The 18,713-nt window shown below is 36.9% G+C and overlaps 1 protein-coding gene across 8 annotated transcripts in view; it reads right to left on the bottom strand.

The window, feature by feature from the left end:
• The window catches only part of ASH1L (ASH1 like histone lysine methyltransferase), a 207,980-nt gene that overhangs the window by 174,534 nt on the left and 14,733 nt on the right, over positions 1-18,713 (bottom strand). For 5 of the 8 annotated variants that reach the window (XM_061412997.1, XM_061412998.1, XM_061413001.1 and 2 more), the window contains exon 2: positions 1,640-2,160. In XM_061412997.1, the coding sequence (XP_061268981.1) occupies positions 1,640-2,059 (420 nt within the window). In that variant the 5' untranslated portion in view covers positions 2,060-2,160. Of the gene's footprint in view, positions 1-1,639; positions 2,161-18,214; positions 18,381-18,713 lie in introns of those variants that run through there. The other 3 variants (XM_061413000.1, XM_061413004.1, XM_061413003.1) reach the window with 3 other exon arrangements.

Raw genomic sequence — 18,713 nt, 5'->3', positions numbered from 1 at the left:
AAAATGAACACAAAATTCTTCACAGATTATCATAGTCCGAGAGCAATCATAAGAAACCAAACCTTTCTAGAGATCCCAGGTTATAAATCCATATCTTAGGCTGTAAAAAGGGAGAATAGAACACTTACAAGAATTTATCTCATACTAAATACTATACACAAATTTAATTATTTTTTAAAATTGAAGTAAAGCTGACTTACAATATTGTGTTCATTTGAGGTGTACAGCAAAGGGATTCAGCATTTTTTTCAGATTATATTCCATTATAGGTTATCATAACATACTGAACATAATTTCCTGCTCTATACAGTAAATCTACACTGCATATCTACTTCATGTACAATTGTTGATTATACTAATTTGTCTTTCCATCCCTTTCTCCCCTTTGATAACCATAAATTTGTTTTCTGTCTGTAAGTCTGTTTCTGTTTTCTATAAAGATTCATTTATATTATTTTTAGATTCCACATGTAAGTAATATCCTACAATATTTGTCTTTCTCTGACTTACTTTACTAACTATAATATTCTCTAGGTCTATCCATGTTGCTGCAAATGGCAATATTTCATTCTTTTTATGGCTAATATTCCATAAATATACATATATGCACATATACACACACCACATCTCCTTAAGCCAACTGTTTGTTGATGGGCACTTGGGTTGTTTCCAATGCCTATCCATTTAATATAGGCATAAACAGTTTCATGTTATAAATGAGAAAAACACAACTCAGTAAGATAAACCAAATAACCTGTGTGCAGTTATTAAGCCAGGACTTGAATTAGCTTCTGACTCTATAATTCAAGCTCTTCCCATTATTTATGAGAACTAATTTAGAGGTAGTAACATAGTCAACATTCTATGTTAAAGTAACTGTTGGAAGAATAAGCACCTACTCATTACCACAATTTTGTGAGTATACAGATAGCTTTCCTCAGGAACCAAAAACTATATTCTGCTACAAACAATATAAGTAGGATATGAACTACTTAAACATTAAAAATAAGTACATATTGTGGGTGCAATCTTTTTACTACAAAACCTATTATTAGCACTATTTTAAAAAATACTATAGAAAGATTACTAAAGACAATCATCTTGAAGCCCTTTAAAAATCAGCTGTGCAAAACAAGCTCTAACATTGTTTCAAATAAAAAGGTCCAGATAAAAAACTTTTTTAATTCATCTTTAGAAAATTCTTGAGGTCAGCAAGAATAGAACCATCCTGAAAGGTAGGTGGTATAATCATTTAACATCTATGAGTGCCAGTTTCTTCTCTGTTATTAACAATTTGTCTATCATCATATTGTTAGTAAGTATGAGGGCAAGATTCAACTCTAGGTTTTCTAACTAAAAATTCAATATTCCTTCCACTTGGCCATGTAGGAACACCAATCTGGATATACCCCACTTAAAATATTTGCCATAATTTTACAAATTCAAATACATGCATAGTTATACTACCACCCGCTTCTCTTACAAGCCTCAAAATCTGTTTGAGGCTCCCAAAATAGACTATTTAGAAATAACATAAAGATTAAAATAAAAATTCCTGAAATATGTACATAGGTTTGATAAAAATGAGTATTAGTCCAAATAGTGTTAATGATCATGTATTGTCAGGACTTCTACTTACCCGTCTTGAAGGGCAGTGTTCATTCTTTTCATCTGTCATCTTCCCACTTTTAAGTGCTTTCCTTGGGTGCTTGATAGTTGTCTTTATGGCAGGTCGACATACATAGTTCTCCAAGTTCTTTGGAGGTTTTTTAGTTCTCTTAGCCTGAAGGCCAATTTTCAATTTTAAATTTCCTTCTGTAAAGTTTGTTTCTTTCACTGAAAACTGTTGCTGTGCATCAGTCAAACCATTATCTTTCCCTGCTTCAGTGTTTCTTTCCCGATTCCACTTGCGAAGGTCTTCTTCTTCCTTTGTGTTGTTCTCTAGCTCTACTTCTCTCTTGCTGACCAGTGTGCCCGTATTGATGGCAGAGGGACTCTTTCTTGAAAATCCTTCGGAATCAGAACCCAATCCTAACATAGCAGTATTTCTAGGGTCCATCACAAGTGTATGTTATTGCCAAGGAATCTTTTGAAAATTTTATAGAATTGAGTTCCATAAAAAACAGGGTTCTCCAAAACTTGCAACCAGCATCTCTTTCTCTGCAGGATAGACCATAACAAAAATTTATCAGAACAGAGGCAATTATTGATTAACACAAGAAATGGGTATAGAGAGGAGATAAGAACGTCAGGAAGAACCCAAAATCACAGTTAAAATGGATCAAAATGCAGTTCAAAATGGTTAAATTCCCTTAGTTACAAATAAATTTGTATTTCAGAATATGTCTATTATTCTCCAGATATTATAAACAAGCTGCAATGGTATAGTGCAAATCAATGTTTAAGAACCACTGTTAAAATTCAACCAACAAGCTTCTGCAACTGATAGTCAAGCAAACACAGTCTAAGATAAAAATAATATATATTTCAACATTCCTCAGTTTCAAAGGAATATATTTCTCACATTTTACTTACAGAAAATCAATTTCATTCAAGGTAAAGAATCATATTTTGGGCTAGTTTCAGCACTCCAATCTTATTTATTAAGAGGTGGTAGGTTTTCCAGGTTAAGACTCTTGGGCTGGAATTATCTCTAATGCTGGTTTACGATTCAACTCTGAATCCATATACTCATGAATTCATTCCTTAAAAAATATTTCTAAACATCCATCATGTTCCAGGCACTGGGCAACACCCTGGAAATTACAGTATTGAACAAAACAAATCCAGTTCCTAAATTTATAATCATTATATATAGTGAGAAAGACAAACATTAAGTAACTATATAAATTATTTAGAACAATTGCTATAAGAGGGTGGGATGATTTGGGAGAATGGCATTGAAACATGTATAATATCATATAAGAAACGAATCACCAGTCCAGGTTTGATGCAGGATACAGGATGCTTGGGGCTGGTGCACTGGGATGACCCAGAGGGATGGTATGGGGAGGGACGTGGGAGAGGGGGTTCAGGATTGGGAACATGTGTACAACCGTGGTGGATGCATGTTGATGTATGGCAAAACCAATACAGTATTGTAAAGTAATTAGCCTCCAATTAAAATAAATAAATTAAAAAAAAATTCTAAACACCAGAAGTATATTTTCAAAAGTTTTCCCAATAGCAAACAGTCAGTTGTCACAATTCAATCTCCCAAATCCATAAAATATTTTAAAATCAGAATGCAAAAACACAAAAAACAAAAAACCCAGAATACAGATTTATTGTTTTACAGTAGTTGGTACACCTTACCAGAGAATCTGAATAATCTACACAAGGCAAACCCTTTTCATTAAAAAAAGATTCTCAAGAAACTATATTACTATACTATCTAATGACTACTGAATATAAAACCAAAGTAATTCACTATTCTTGAGGACAAACTAGTTTTTCTTTCAAACATGTATCTGAATATATGATCCAAGACTTGCATCTGGGGGAAAAAAGAACATCCTATCCCTTAGAAGGGGCTTCCCTGGTGGCTCAGATGGTAAAAAATGAACCTGCAATGAGGGAGGCCTGGGTTTGATCCCTGGGGTGGGAAGAACCCCTGGAGAAGAGAACGGCTACCCACTCCAGTGTTCTATCCATGGACAGAGGAGCCTAGCAGGCTACAGTCTATGGGGTCACAAAGAGTCAGACATGAGTGAGTGACTTTCACTTCACATCCCTTAGAAAGTTCCATTTATGAAGTAGAATGGGCTCTCCAAGTGGCACTAGTGGTAAAGAACCTGCCTGCCAATGCAGGAAACATAAGAGACCCAGGCTAGATCCCAGGGTTCGGAAGATCCCCAGGAGGAGGGCATGGCAACCCATTCCAGTATTCTTGCCTGGAAAATCCCATCAACAGAGGGGCCTGGCGGGCTACAGTCCATAGGGTTGCAAAGAGTTGGACACGACTGAAGCGATTTAGCACATGAAGTAGAATATTTTATAGTTTAAACTATATGCCTTAAGACTTTTCTTTCCAATGAGAATGTAGGGCTTTCAAAGCAAATATCATGTGATATAACTTTTAAAACCCATACAAGAACTGTAAACAAAATGCATAGCCCAATGACTGGCCTATCATAGCAAGGCTCAACAGAAGGTGCCAGCAATTTTACTAGTAGTACTAGGAGCATTTTAAGTAGTTACTCAACAAATACTGGCAACTGACTGAAGTGTGTTCCTATTCTATTCATTCACACAAACAGCTCAAAGAGTAATTTTCAAGTCATTTACATATGACAATTCTTGCTGTCTACCATTTCATATATTAACACTTCACAATGGCATAAGGCTCTTCATAATCTGGCTCTAACTATTCAGACTTGTCTATCCCTACTTCCTAAAACACACCCTCTATGATTTAGTCAATTCTGCTTTTTGTTTTTTTTACTGTCCCTAAAAAATTGTGTTCATTTCTCTTCAGTGTCATGTGCTTTCTATTTATTCCATGATGTGTTCAGTTCAGTTGCTCAGTCATGTCCGACTCTTTGCGACCCCATGGACCACAGCACGTTAGGCCTCCCTGTCCATCTCCAACACCCGAAGTCTACTCAAACTCATCTCCATCGAGTTGGTGATACCATCCAAGCATCTCATCCTCTGTTGTCCCCTTCTCTTCCTGTCTTCAATCTTTCCCAGCACCAGGGTCTTTTCAAAAGAGTCGACTCTTTGCATCAGGTGGCCAAAGTATTGGAGTTTCAGCTTCAGCATCATTCCTTCCAATGAACACTCAAGACTGATCTCCTTTAGAATGGACTGGTTGGATCTCCTTGCAGTCCAAGGGACTCTCAAGAGTCTTCTCCAACACCGCAGTTCAAAAGCATCAATTCTTCGGCACTCAGCTTTCTTCACAGTCTAACTCTCACATCCATACATGACCACTGGAAAAACCATAGCCTTGACTAGACGGACCTTTGTTGGCAAAGTAATGTCTCTGCTTTTGAATATGCTGTCTAGACTGGTCATAACTTTCCTTCCAAGGAGTAAGCGTCTTTTAATTTCATGGCTGCAGTACCCATCTGCAGTGATTTTTGGAGCCCAAATGATCTTAGTTTTCTGAATGTTGAGCTTTAAGCCGACTTTTTACTCTCCTCTTTCACTTTCATTAACGGGCTCTTTAGTTCTTCTTCACTTTCTGCCATAAGGGTGGTGTCATCTGCATATCTGAGGTTATTGACATTCCTCCCAGCAATCTGATTCCAGCTTGTGCTTCATCTAGCCCAGGGTTTCTCATGATGTACTCTGCATATAAGTTAAATAAGTTGGGTGACAATATACAGCCTTGACGTACTCCTTTTCCTATTTGGAACCAGTCTGCTGTTCCATGTCCAGTTCTAACTGTTGCTTCCTGACCTGCATATAGGTTTCTAAAGAGGCAGGTCAAGTGGTCTGGCATTTCCATCTCTTTCAGAATTTTCCACAGTTTATTGTGATCCACACAGTCAAAGGCTTTGGCATAGTCAATAAAGCAGAAATAGATGTTTTTCTGGAACTCTCTTGCTTTTTCCATGATCCAGTGGATGTTGGAAATTTGATCTCTGGCTCCTCTGCCTTTTCTAAAACCAGCTTGAACATCTGGAAGTTCATGGTTCACATACTGTTGATGCCTGGCTTGGAGAATATTGAGCATTACTTTACTAGTGTGTGAGATGAGTGCAATTGTGCGGTAGTTTGAGCATTCTTTGGCATTGCCTTTCTTTGGGATTGGAATGAAAACTGACCTTTTCCAGTCCTGTGCCCACTGCTGAGTTTTCCAAATTTGCTGGCATATTGACAGCAGCCTTTCACAGCATCATCTTTTAGGATTTAAAATAGCTCAACTGGAATTCCATCACCTCCACTAGCTTTGCTCGTAGTGATGCTTTCTAAGGCCCACTTGACTTCACATTCCAGGATGTCTGGCTCTAGATGAGTGATCGCACCATCGTGATTATCTGGGTCATGAAGATCTTTTTTGTACTGTGTATTCTTGCCACCTCCTCTTAATATCTGTGTTAATGATGTGTTCACATCCTGAAATTCAAAACTCTGAAAAAATTAAAAGTTTTTTCATAATATTCTAAATGACAAAATCTTACCTGATCTGATCTGAATCCATTTTGGTCTTAATTACCACAATTTCTGTGAACAGGCATATACTTTAATGCAGAATTATTAAAGTGTGTGATTAAGGAGTCTTTGTTGCCAGTTCTTCCTTTTTTCACTCAACTCTAAACACTGGAGTGCCCCAGGGTATGCCTTTTCCTTTTCTATTTACATTCACTTCCTAAATCACCAGATTCAGTCTACTGAATTTGGTGGTGGTGTTTTAGTCAGTTAAGTCTTGCCCAACTCTTGCCAACTGATGGCCTGTAACCCGCCAGGCTCCTCTGTCCATGGAATTCTCCAGGCAACAATACTGGAGTGGGTTACCATTTCCTTCTCCAAGGGATCTTCCTGACTCAGGGACTGAATCTGCGTCTCCTGTGTTGTAGAGGGATTCTTTATCATTGAGGCACCAGGGAAACCCAGTCTTTTGAATTTAAATTCCATCTAACATGGATGATTCAAAAATTTCTATCTCCAGATAGAGACCAGCTGAGACTCCTCCTGGAACTCTAAACGCATATTATCTAAATGCTACTTGACACACTGACTATATAATTAATAATTAGGCACTTCAAGCTTAACATTGTCCAAAGTCAATTTGCCTTTTCTGAGCCCCTCAAATCTGTTCTTCCCACAGGCTTACTCATCTCAATAAATGCAACTCCAACCAGAAATATTAAGACCAAAAAATTTTAATCATCTTTGATTCCTTCCTCTTTTAAATATCCCATATGTCCACTTGGTCAGAAAAGCCTACTTTACCTTCAAAATCCCTGGAGAAGGAAATGGCAACACACTTCAGTATTCTTGCCTGGAGAATCCCCATGTTCAGAGGAGCCTGGCAGGCTACAGTCCATGGGGTTGCAAGAGTCGGACACAACTTAGTGACTAAACCACCACCACCACCACCTTCACAATGTATGCAGAACCTATTTCTCACTAATTCGACAGCTACGTTATCAAATCCAACTGATAATATCTGACCTGAATTATTTAATAACATCCTAACTGACTCCTTGCTTCAGCTTTTGTATCTCTATAGAGCCTTTTCAACAGCATGGTAATCCCTTTAAAGGCTGTATCATATTACGTAACTCCTCCACTCAAAAATCCTTTCAATGACTTCCCATATCACTCAAGTTCTCACAATGGTCTAAATGCCCTACAATCTCCTCTACTCCCTCTTCTCCTACCAGTTTTCCTGCTTAATTCCAAGGAGGTGGGGACACAAGTATTCTTCTGTTTTTCAAACATGAAATACTTCTACCTCAGGTCTTTGCACTTATTCTACCCGACAAGAACACCCTTCCCCAGATCACTGCATGATCTGCACTGTCACTTCTATTATGTCTTTGCCTATAAAACAGAAAACACCCAGCCCACATCCTCTCACACTCTATCCTGTTTTATTTCTCCTGCGCTTTTCTCATCATCTGGTGTACAATGTATTTATTTATTGCCTATACCCTTCCATTGGAATGTGAAGTCCACATGGAAATGGATTTTTGTCAGTTTAGTTCAATGGAGTATTCCAGCATCAACAACAGTACCTGGCACATAGGTAGTGTTCAACAAATATTTCAATTCATTCCATGCCTTATGTGGGTTACATCTTATTGGCTTCAACTTGTTCCTTTTCTATTCTTTTCCCTCCTCTTTCTTTCTTGTTTCTTAAATTCTAATGCCAATCCAGGGTTTTGTGTTACTAATGGTGAACTGATGGGTCTGCCAAATATCTTACTGGTTAGTTATAAAAAGAAATTCTTTTAGGAATAAAAACAAATAATAAGGTATTCAAAAACAACTGCTTTTATACTCACTACTCAAAAGTATACACATTTTAAAATTTATCAACATTTTTTAATTTTCATAATGAAAGAATACCAGGAGTTTTAATGTACATTTACAAATATAAAGTAGAATTTCTGTATTTCTTCCAAAAAGCTCAAAGCATTTTTTTACCAGCACTTATTTCCAAAACATTCCAGAGAAGAGTTTGGAGAACATGACTCTCTTCATTTTAAAAACGGAAAAAAACTGAAACCAAGTGACACAAATTATTAACAGAACATCAATAAATGGAAAAGAAATTTAATTTGAAAATATTGACCACTACCCTAGAAATATATGTAAGAAAAGAGAAATATTATGTTTCCTTAACTTCATCAAGGAGGAAAAAAGAAAATCCTAAGGGCATATTTTGTGAATCCATTTAGGAAGACTGGAAAATCATGACTGGCAAACTCCACATACCAAATTTAAGTGTGTCTAGTAAAAACAAATCCAAGTTCTGAAGATACTTCACAACAAAGAATGCTTTTTATCTGCTAAACGTAAACTGCTTGAAAAGCAGTCCCTACAACAGCTGCCAAAATGTTGTTTTTGAACTTTTAAAGCACTGTTCTTTGTGAATGATATTCTTTCAGCTTTTGGAAAGATGTATCTATACAACCTAGGTTTTCCATCTCAGGGCAAGGATTCCATATTGTTACACAATTTATTTTGGTTCTTACTATAATATATTCCATTTAAAACACAGTTTCAAGGAGAAACACAGAACTAAGAATCCTAGAATGTCTTCATTCATGCTCAGAGAGGCAAATTCAACATTCAGCTAATGTGCAACGTTGGGGTTTATATTTTCACACCACTGAAACAATCCAAAAACGTCTAGCCCAAATTCTAGAGGAAACAACATTAAATATATGCACGAAGTCCCTTTTCCTAGATCATTTTATCTGTGAACAAAGTTTTTAGAAAATTATTAATTACAGGTGACCCTTGAACAAGAGTTTGAACTGCACAGGTCTACTTAAAGACTTTTTTCAGTAGTATATACTACAGTGCTATGTGACTCACAGTTGGCTGAATCCACACATGTGGAGGAACTGCATATACAAGGAACCGACTACGTGGATTTCTGACCACCTGGAGGGGCAGGCCCCTAATCCCCATTTTGTTCAAGGGTCAGCTATATATATTTTCTAAGTACTACAAATATTGAGTCCTTACAGTGGGCTTAGCATTAGTAATTTAAAATTAATAAAAATACCTAAATTTCACCAAGCTCTTAATATGTGCAAAGCGCTATGTTAAAAGTTTTATATAGATTATTTCATTTAAGCATCACAATCAACCCTTTTTCTAGAGATGAAAAAACAGGCGTGCCTGTTTGCGTGCTAAGTCACTTCAGTTGTATCCAACTCTTTGTTAATAGCGATTAAAAGGTAGAGTCTAGGTCTGTCTGGCTCATCTTAAACACTATGTTACACTGCCTCCCAAAGATCATGTTTACTGTTAAGTCACTTAGTTGTGTCCGACTCTTGGCGACCGCATGGACTGCAGCCCATCAGGCTCCTCTGTCCACAGAATTCTCCAGGCAGGAAATACTGGAGTGGGCTGCCATTTCCTTCTTCAAAGATCATGTTTAGTCCTGATCTTATCACTCCTCTCTGCTACATTTGCTATTTGAAACTCTCACCTGGCTGTTACGATCACATGTTCTACTGGCTCTCCAACTACCTCTCTAACCATTATATCATTTCCTTTATGGATTCATCATTCTTAATTTCAATAAATTCTTCATCCATTCAATAAATATTTTCAGAGTCTCTAAGCATGTTTTGAGAATTGTGACATCTACAGTAGACAGTCATAAGTAATACAAATGTGGTCCTTGGTGTCATGAACCTTAAATTTTAGAGGTGAAGACCGATGAATGACTAATCATATAAATGTATTTAACTTCTAATAAACGTGAAGGTACTACTATTTGAAGTAGTATCAAGGAAACTTGGAAGGATGGGAAATACATCTTAGAAAAACATGTAACTATAAGCTGAGACCCAGTATGAGCAGGGATTAGCCAGGCAAAATATGGAGGTGAAAATAATCCAAAATAGGGGAATGGTGTGTGTATAAACTCCCTGATATTGTAAAGGTAAACCAAAGGGAGAACGGTACAAAAGGAAAATGGAAAGATAAGTAAAAATAGCTTGGAGAAGGCCTTTTTAGTCTGCGTGAAAGATATGGAATGCAAAGAAAGGCTCTGAGTAGGGAGTAACAAGATACAATCTACATTTTAAGAAAACGCCTCTGGTTGCTATGGAAGAATAATCAGAAAGATAGCAAGAGTTGATTATGAAATAACAATCATAAAATTGACATATTAAGGCAGTAGCACTGGAAATTTTTTAAAAATTGATGAATTAAGAGATATTTTAGAGGTATAACTGATATGATTTGTCAATAAGGAGGAAGAGAAGAGGGAAAGAAAATATGAAGACTTGAGCAACTAGAGAATTCTACAGTGGTAGACCATTTAGACACTCCTTCAACAAATATTTACTAAGTGATCATTATGTAACAAAAACTTGTATAGCATTGCAAAAAACCCACAAAAATCCTGCCCTCATGGGGCTAACATTCGATAAACTGTTTGCCAGGATGAGAAACGTGAGATCAAGAGTTCAGTAATAAATGTCTTAAATCTTAGATGCCTGTGAAACATTTACACAGAAAGATCAAGCAGAGAGATAAAAATATATGTACATGATATATACAGTGGTAGTGGTTTAGTCACTAAGTCATGTCCAACTCTTATGACCCTTTGGACTGTAGTCTGCCAGGCTCCTCTGTCTATGGGATTTCCCAGGCAAGAATACTGGAGTGGACTGCCATTTCCTTCTCCATGGGATCTTCCTGACCCAGGGATCGAACCTCAGTCTCCTGTATTACAAGCAGACTCTTTACGAAGTGAGCCATCAGGGAAGCTGCTATGATAATATATGAATATAAAGTAAAAGGCATTTTATAAGTTTTTGTTTTGACTTGGTAAGAAAAGTAATTTATCTTATTAACTTTTCTTAATACGTAAAAACAATATTTTTTCCCTTTTTAGATATGTACACATTTATAATCACCACACTACATACTAAACAGTGTTTGCAGATTTTTAGCTTAAAATAAGTAAAATCTTGCTTGACTCATCTATAATATTTTCATGTTCCTCTGTGGTCTTTACTAAACACAGTTAAGAGATTGTAATCATTACTTTATATCTCAATATTCAAAACCAGATATAAATTAACTATATGAGGCTTTTACAAATTTATAGTTCATTATGCATTTAATTTGTCTTGGGTTTCATGCTCTTTAAAATTCTTATAGATGACTGTAATATTTCTTAGAATATATCATGTTAGCTAAATAATCACAGTACCACCAGAAATGTGGAGATCATCCTTGACTCCTCAACCTAACAACTAAAACTTGTGAAAACCACATAAATAATTTTTGATTACATATACTTCTAATTCCACTGCCACTGACTTGTCCAAAAAAATTAATTCTGACCCCAAATATAATATTGGCTTTCTAATTTCTTTGTATATTCATCTTGCTCTCCATCAGTCTTTTTCCCAAGATACAGTCAGAAAGATGATTTCTAAAAATAACCTAATTATGTCATTTCTCAGCTTAAAATCTTTGAAGTTTTTATGTTGACCTTTGGATATAAAAGTCCCTAATCCTAAACATAATTTAGATTTTCAGTATGGTACAGTATTTCAGGACACAAACTGGATCCAGAATGCACAGGCTCAGATTCCAGGTTCTGGTAGATTAATTTTGGGCAAGGCACTCCATGCCTTGTTGTCTCATCTGTGAAAACAGTTTCGGGGTTCAATGAACTAGTCCATAAGAAGTACTTACAAAAGTACTTCACACACACACACACACAGTGTTTACTTTTTTGTTATTATTATCTTCCTCTACCTAACTCTAGCCACATCATTTCTCATTCTTCTGTGAGCAGAGCAGGAGCAAATAAAACCCCTCAAAAGCAGGAATATATGTATAACACAGAAACAGTTCTAAGCGTTCTAAGAACTTTTCAGTTTCCCAAATGTCTCCGTCATCCTCCCTCCAGAAGGACACATAGTTCTCTCTGCCTAGAACTCTTTTCTATTCCCTTCTAAGTCGACTACCACTCATCCTTTCCATCTCAGCTTAAAGGTCAGTTCATCAGGCAGACACTTCCTAACCCCCTAGACCAGGGGAGATCTCCTTTTTAGAGGTTCATATAGCGTACTGTGATGATGCTGTGAAAGTGCTGCACTCAATATGCCAGCAAATTTGGAAAACTCAGCAGTGGCCACAGGACTGGAAAAGGTCAGTTTTCATTCCAATCCCAAAGAAAGGCAATGCCAAAGAAGGCTCAAACTACCGCACAATTGCACTCATCTCACATGCTAGTAAAGTAATGCTCAAAATTCTCCAAGCCAGGCTTCAGCAATATGTGAACCATGAACTTCCTGATGTTCAAGGTGGTTTTAGAAAAGGCAGAGGAACCAGAGATCAACTTGCCAACATCCGCTGGATCGTGGAAAAAGCAAGAGAGTTCCAGAAAAACATCTATTTCTGCTTTATTGACTATGCCAAAGCCTTGGACTGTGTGGATCACAATAAACTGTGGGAAGTTCTGAAAGAGATGAGAATACCAGACCACCTGACCTGCCTCTTGAGAAACCTGTATGCAGGTCAGGAAGCAACAGTTAGAACTGGACATGGAACAACAGACTGGTTCCAAATAGGAAAAGGAGTACGTCAAGGCTGTATATTGTCACCCTGCTTATTTAACTTATATGCAGAGTACATCAAGAGAAACGCTAGGCTGGAAGAAGCACAAGCTGGAATCAAGATTGCCCGGAGTAATACCAATAACCTCAGATATGCAGATAACACCACCCTTAGGGCAGGAAGTGAAAAGGAACTAAAAAGCCTCTTGATGAAAGTGAAAGTGGAGAGTGAAAAAGTCGGCTTAAAGCTCAACATTCAGAAAACGAAGATCATGGCATCTGGTCCCATTGCTTCATAGGAAATAGATGGGGAAACAGTGGAAACAGTGTCAGACTTTATTTTTTGGGGCTCCAAAATCACTGCAGACGGTGATTGCAGCCATGAAATTAAAAGACGCTTACTCCTTGGAAGGAAAGTTATGACTAACCTAGATAGCATATTCAAAAGCAGAGACATTACTTTGCCAACAAAGGTCCATCTAATCAAGGCTATGGTTTTTCCAGTGGTCATGTATGGATGTGAGAGTTGGACTGTGAAGAAAGCTGAGCGCCAAAGAATTGATGCTTTTGAACTGTGGTGTTGGAGAAGACTCTTGAGAGTCCCTTGGACTGCAAGGAGATCCAACCAGTCCATTCTAAAGGAGATCAGCCTTGGGTGTTCTTTGGAAGGAATGACGCTGAAGCTGAAACTCCAGTATTCTGGCCACCTCACGCGAAGAGCTGACTCACTGGAAAAGACTGATGCTGGGAGGGATTGGGGGCAGGAGGAGAAGGGGACGACAGAGGATGAGATGGCTGGATGGTATCACTGACTCAATGGACGTGAGTCTGAGTGAACTCCAGGAGGCCTGGCGTGCTGCGGTTCATGGGGTCGCAAAGAGTCAGACACGACTGAGCGACTGAACTGAACTGATAGCATACTGTAAGTCCTGAGGCAACTTATACTAGTAAGCTACATGCTAAATATCCATATTCTACATGAGACCAGTTGCTTCATAATAACAACAATCCTGTCTGCCTTATTACTGCTTTATCCTTAGTAAAGTGCCTGGACCATAAGAGACGTTCAATAAATACCTAGTGACTGAATAAGCAAACGTGCGTATTACTATATTTTAATCATGTATACAGAGAATAGATAAAATGAAAATCAAAATACTAAAGAATTGGTATTTTAATTGTCTTTAGACACTATTCAATCTTCTCACATTGTTTTAACAACTAAAATTAAGCACTATGTGTACTACCAGTAAAAGCATAAGCAGTGTCCTAATTGGTTTAAGATATTTTACATTAAACCACTGAATCACAAACGTTACGTAAGTCACTGAAATCACAAAGAGCTAAAATATCATGAAGATACCAACAAAATTTGAACTGTGTTCCTAAATGATTTACACAACATAAACTACAAACCTGGACAAATTAAGCTTTTTTACTCAACTACAGAACAACCCTTCATTTAAAAGATAGGGAGAATCACCAACAATTCCTAACACCGTACTAATCAGCAATAAATCTAGCTATTTTTATATTTATATACTGTACATATTTCTTAAATTCCAAGATGCTACTGATTCTAAGAGGTTTCACGAATCAATGACATTTCCAGGGGAAAATTTTTTATAAACTACTACCGCATTAAATGTAATTATCAGCTGTGTTATTTCCTAATTTCAGAAACATTAAACAGGGAGGAAAGAATGTCTCTCATGACCAAAGAAATACTATATTATACCAACAAATTATTGCAGAAACTTAGAACAGTAAAGTGAAATAGCAGACATAAATTGTAATTAGTAAGCCACAAAAGTAAAATACACACAGAAAGAATTCCCAAAGCTAATCCTGAGGAAAAAATTATACTCATCAACTGTCTGTCAGGAAGATAATCTAATCAAAGCTTACTTTAGTTCTTCCTAATAAAGTTAACAAAGATCAAATATATATAACTTCTATTCTGTTTTTGAGAAAGGAGGGATGGGTCCATGATTGCAAGGAATGTGCAGGGACAGTGATCTCTATCCCTAGGGAATTCTAGAATGGCAACAGGAGGAAAGTACAAGTTAACATCAGAAAGATTTGCTCATTAACGAATTATTACACTTTGACCAGGATTAAAGGCTGTCAATTCAGGGTCAATCTACTTGGTTATACACTAAACAAGAGTCACTTCCAAGAGGGCACCATTTACTTTGTAAATATCTTACATTTGTTTTTCATAAAACTTTTCTGTGGAAAAATTGGAGTCGGAATGTAAAATGGTGCAGTTGCTTTGGAAAACAGTCTGGCAGTTACTCAAAAGGCTAAACAGAGTTACCACATAACCTTGCAATTTCACTCTTAGGTGTATGCGTATATGTATGTATGTGTGTGTGTATACCTAAGAGAAATGAAAATATTTATCTACACAAAAACTTGTACATATTCACAGCAACATTATCCATACAACGAAATGTTATTCATCTAAAAAACAGCATACAGTCATCCTCAGTATAGGCAGGGGATTGGCTTCAAAACCCCCCCAGATACCCAACCCAAACATACTGATGCCCTTTACATAAAATGGCAAAGTATTTTCATATAACCTACATGCATTTAAATCACCTCTAAATTGCTTCTCATTCCTTACACAAAGTAAATGCTACATCAGTTCAGTTCAGTATATCGTGAATGCCGTCTAAATAGGTGCATGCAGAAAATTCAACTTCTGCTTTTTGGAACTTTCTGGAATTTTTCCCGCCCATTTTCAATCCACAGTTAGTTGAATGCGAGGATGTGAAACCCAAGGATATTGAAGGCCAGATGCACTGATACCTGCTATAACATAGATGAACTTTGAAAACACTATGTTAAATGAAGGAAGCCAGCAACAGAAAACACTCTAACATTCCATTTGTATGAAATGTCCAAAAACAGCAAATCCATACAGAAAGAAAGTAGATTAGCGGGCTGACAGCCCTGGTAATTAAGGCTGGGGTAAAAGGGGATACCTGCACTGGAAAGTGCCTGCTAGCGGGCACCAAGATGAATGTTCTTAAATAGATAGTGGAGATGGGTGTAGAACCATGTGAATATACTAAATCACTGAATTGTATGTTTCAAATTAGTGAATTATATAGTACCTCAATAAATTATACCTCAATAAAGTTATTTAACATTTTTCTGGCAGATCAAAATAAAGGGTCTTGTGGAAGGGACTCCCTTCTTACTTTGCATAAATACAGAATACACTAGTGGCCATCCTGTAAAAACTTAAAAAAATATATTTATAGGCTCATATAGAACATTTATTTTTTGGTTGCACTGGATCTTAGTTGCAGCGCATAGGATCTTCAATCTTTTGTTGCAGCATGTAGGTTTAGTTGTGACCTGTGCAATCTAATTCCTTGACCAATGATGGAATCCGGGCCCCATGCATTGGGAGTGTGGAGTCTTAGCCACTGGACCACCAGAGAAGTCCCTATAAAAAATCTTTCCGAGTTAACATTTCAATATGGCAAGAAGCTAATTTATTTGACATACGTTTGCTGCATGTGGACTTAATTAGCTATCCATTTGGAGAAAACAAAGATCCATTCCTCACTTTAAACTCAAGAATAATTTCCTCATATACTTAAGAACTATATATAAAAATAAAAGCACTTGAAGAGTATCTGTGACTATTTCTGTAGTCTATGGTTGAGAAACCTTAAAGCAAATCAGGAAACTAGAAACCACAATGGAAAATACAGACAGATTTGATTATATAAAAGCATTATATACCTGTAACATAAGATGTAAATAAAATCAAAGACAATAAATTGGGAGAAGATATAATAAATATGAAAAAGGATTAATATCTCTAACACACACAGTTACTTCTGCAAACTAGACCAAAAGAAAAGATATACAGGAGATATACACAGACAATTGACATCAAAAGATGACCTGCCTCCCTAGTAGTCAGGCAGATGTGAACTAAGGCAAGGTATTTTTCAGTCATTACTTTGGCTGAAATTTAAGACTGATATCAACTAATATTGGCAAGGTGGGACAGGGACACTAGGGGCCACCATCACTTTGGAAAGTAGTATTTTCTATCATAGAAAAACAAAAGCACCAATGAAAGGCTATTATAGCAGTCCTTGATGTGCCACACACAAAAACAGTTAAATATATATATATATATACACATATACACAAATATACAGCCATATATGCTATTTTTAAGTAAAAATGCAATCATGATCTCATATTCGTAAAGGGTAGAAAAAAACATACATATTTGTATGCACACAGAAATAAATATGAATGGATGATTATACACCAATTGATAGCACTGGTTACCTTTAGGGGAAAAGATTTGGAAGTAAACAGGAAAAAAAATTACTTATAAATATTTTTTCCTTGACCTATTACAGAGTTTATTAGTTTTATAACTAAGCACAAATCCAACAAAAATGTATTTAAAAAATTGAAATATACTGAAATATACATAGCTCCATATACGTACAGTATTCTTGCCTGGAAAAACCCATGGACAGGGAAGCCTGGCAGGCTACAGTCCACAGGGTTGCCAAGAGTCGGACACAACTTAGCGACTAAGCCACCACCATCGCTGCCACATGCACACACCTCTCAAGTCTTATTCATATATACATAAAATCGAGAAATCTAACCCAACAGCTTTTGGATGTACTTTCTAACTCTATTATCCTAATACTGACTAGCTATCTTCTTTTTTGGCTCCATCACAAGGCATGTAAGATCCTAGTTCCCAACCAGGGATTGAATCTGCACCCCGTGCATTGGAAGCACAGAGTCTTAACCAGTGGACCTTTAGGGAAATTCCTGAGGTGCTATTTTCTTAATACAATCCTCTCCTTTTTGTTTCCATTCAAGACTACCACCTAGAACACAACCTCTTTTATCTTTTGTCTTACTGTAGTAAGAACACACTATGAGATCTACCAAGTTTTTAAGTGTACATTATTGTTGACTATATGTACAATCAGTACAATAAACCTCTAGAGCTTATTCATCTTGCTTGACTGAAACTTTATGCCTATTAAGTAATTCTCCTTTCCTTCTACATGCAACTATATGCTTCTTCAATCTAGATCAGAAAAAGAAAACAAATTGGACTTTACGAAATAAGAACTTTTGTTCATCAAAAGACACCACCAAGAGGGTGAAAACGGAAGCCACACATGGGATGATATTTGCAATGCACAGATCTGAGAAAGGAATTGCATTCAGAATATATATTAAGAGCAGGACTTCACAAGAGGATGCCCAAATGCTCAACACACACATGAAAAGATGCTCAACCTCACCAGTGAAATGTAAATCAATACCAATGAAATACTATTACCCACCAAAATGGTTAAAATTAAAAAGAATGGCAACACTAAAAACTGGGGAAGATGTCGAGCCTGAGAAAGTCATAAAGTCATACAATAAAACTTGGAAAACTGTTTGACTGTATTTACTACAGATAAAAATATGCTTACCCTGTGGCCCAGCAATTCCACTCCTAGGTATATGCCAAAGAGAAATCCAAAGAGAAATGAGTGCATACTGTTCACCAAAAGAGGGGAGATGGCCAGGTAAAGCTTCACAGCATCAACTTGAACTTTGTCTCAGAAGTTGGGTAGGTGTTCTCTAAGCAGCCAGGCACTGGGAGGAACATGAAAGTCATGGAGATATAAACGAATTGTGTGTGGGAATGACTGACAGTTCCAAACAGCTGAAGCACAAGGATAAGAGGCCCAATGAGACACAAAACTAAAGAAGTAGGCAGGATCCTAACAGTGCTAGAGTATGTCCTGCCAAGGCACATGGTCAGATTTGGATTCAGAAACTGCATGCATTTCAGAGTGTGTGGGATATAGCTAGGGAACCTAGCTGGAAGCCATCCAGGGTAGGGCACAGATAGATGATTATCATTTTGCTGCCATTTTTCCAATTTCGGACAGTTACTTTTCTAAAATGCAGCCTGCCATTCTAACA

Source organism: Bos javanicus, chromosome 3 (genome assembly GCF_032452875.1).
Source record: "Bos javanicus breed banteng chromosome 3, ARS-OSU_banteng_1.0, whole genome shotgun sequence".
NCBI lineage: Eukaryota > Metazoa > Chordata > Mammalia > Artiodactyla > Bovidae > Bos > Bos javanicus.
The sequence above is the reverse complement of the archived record's forward strand: the minus strand, read 5'-3'. Positions and strand labels throughout refer to the sequence as shown.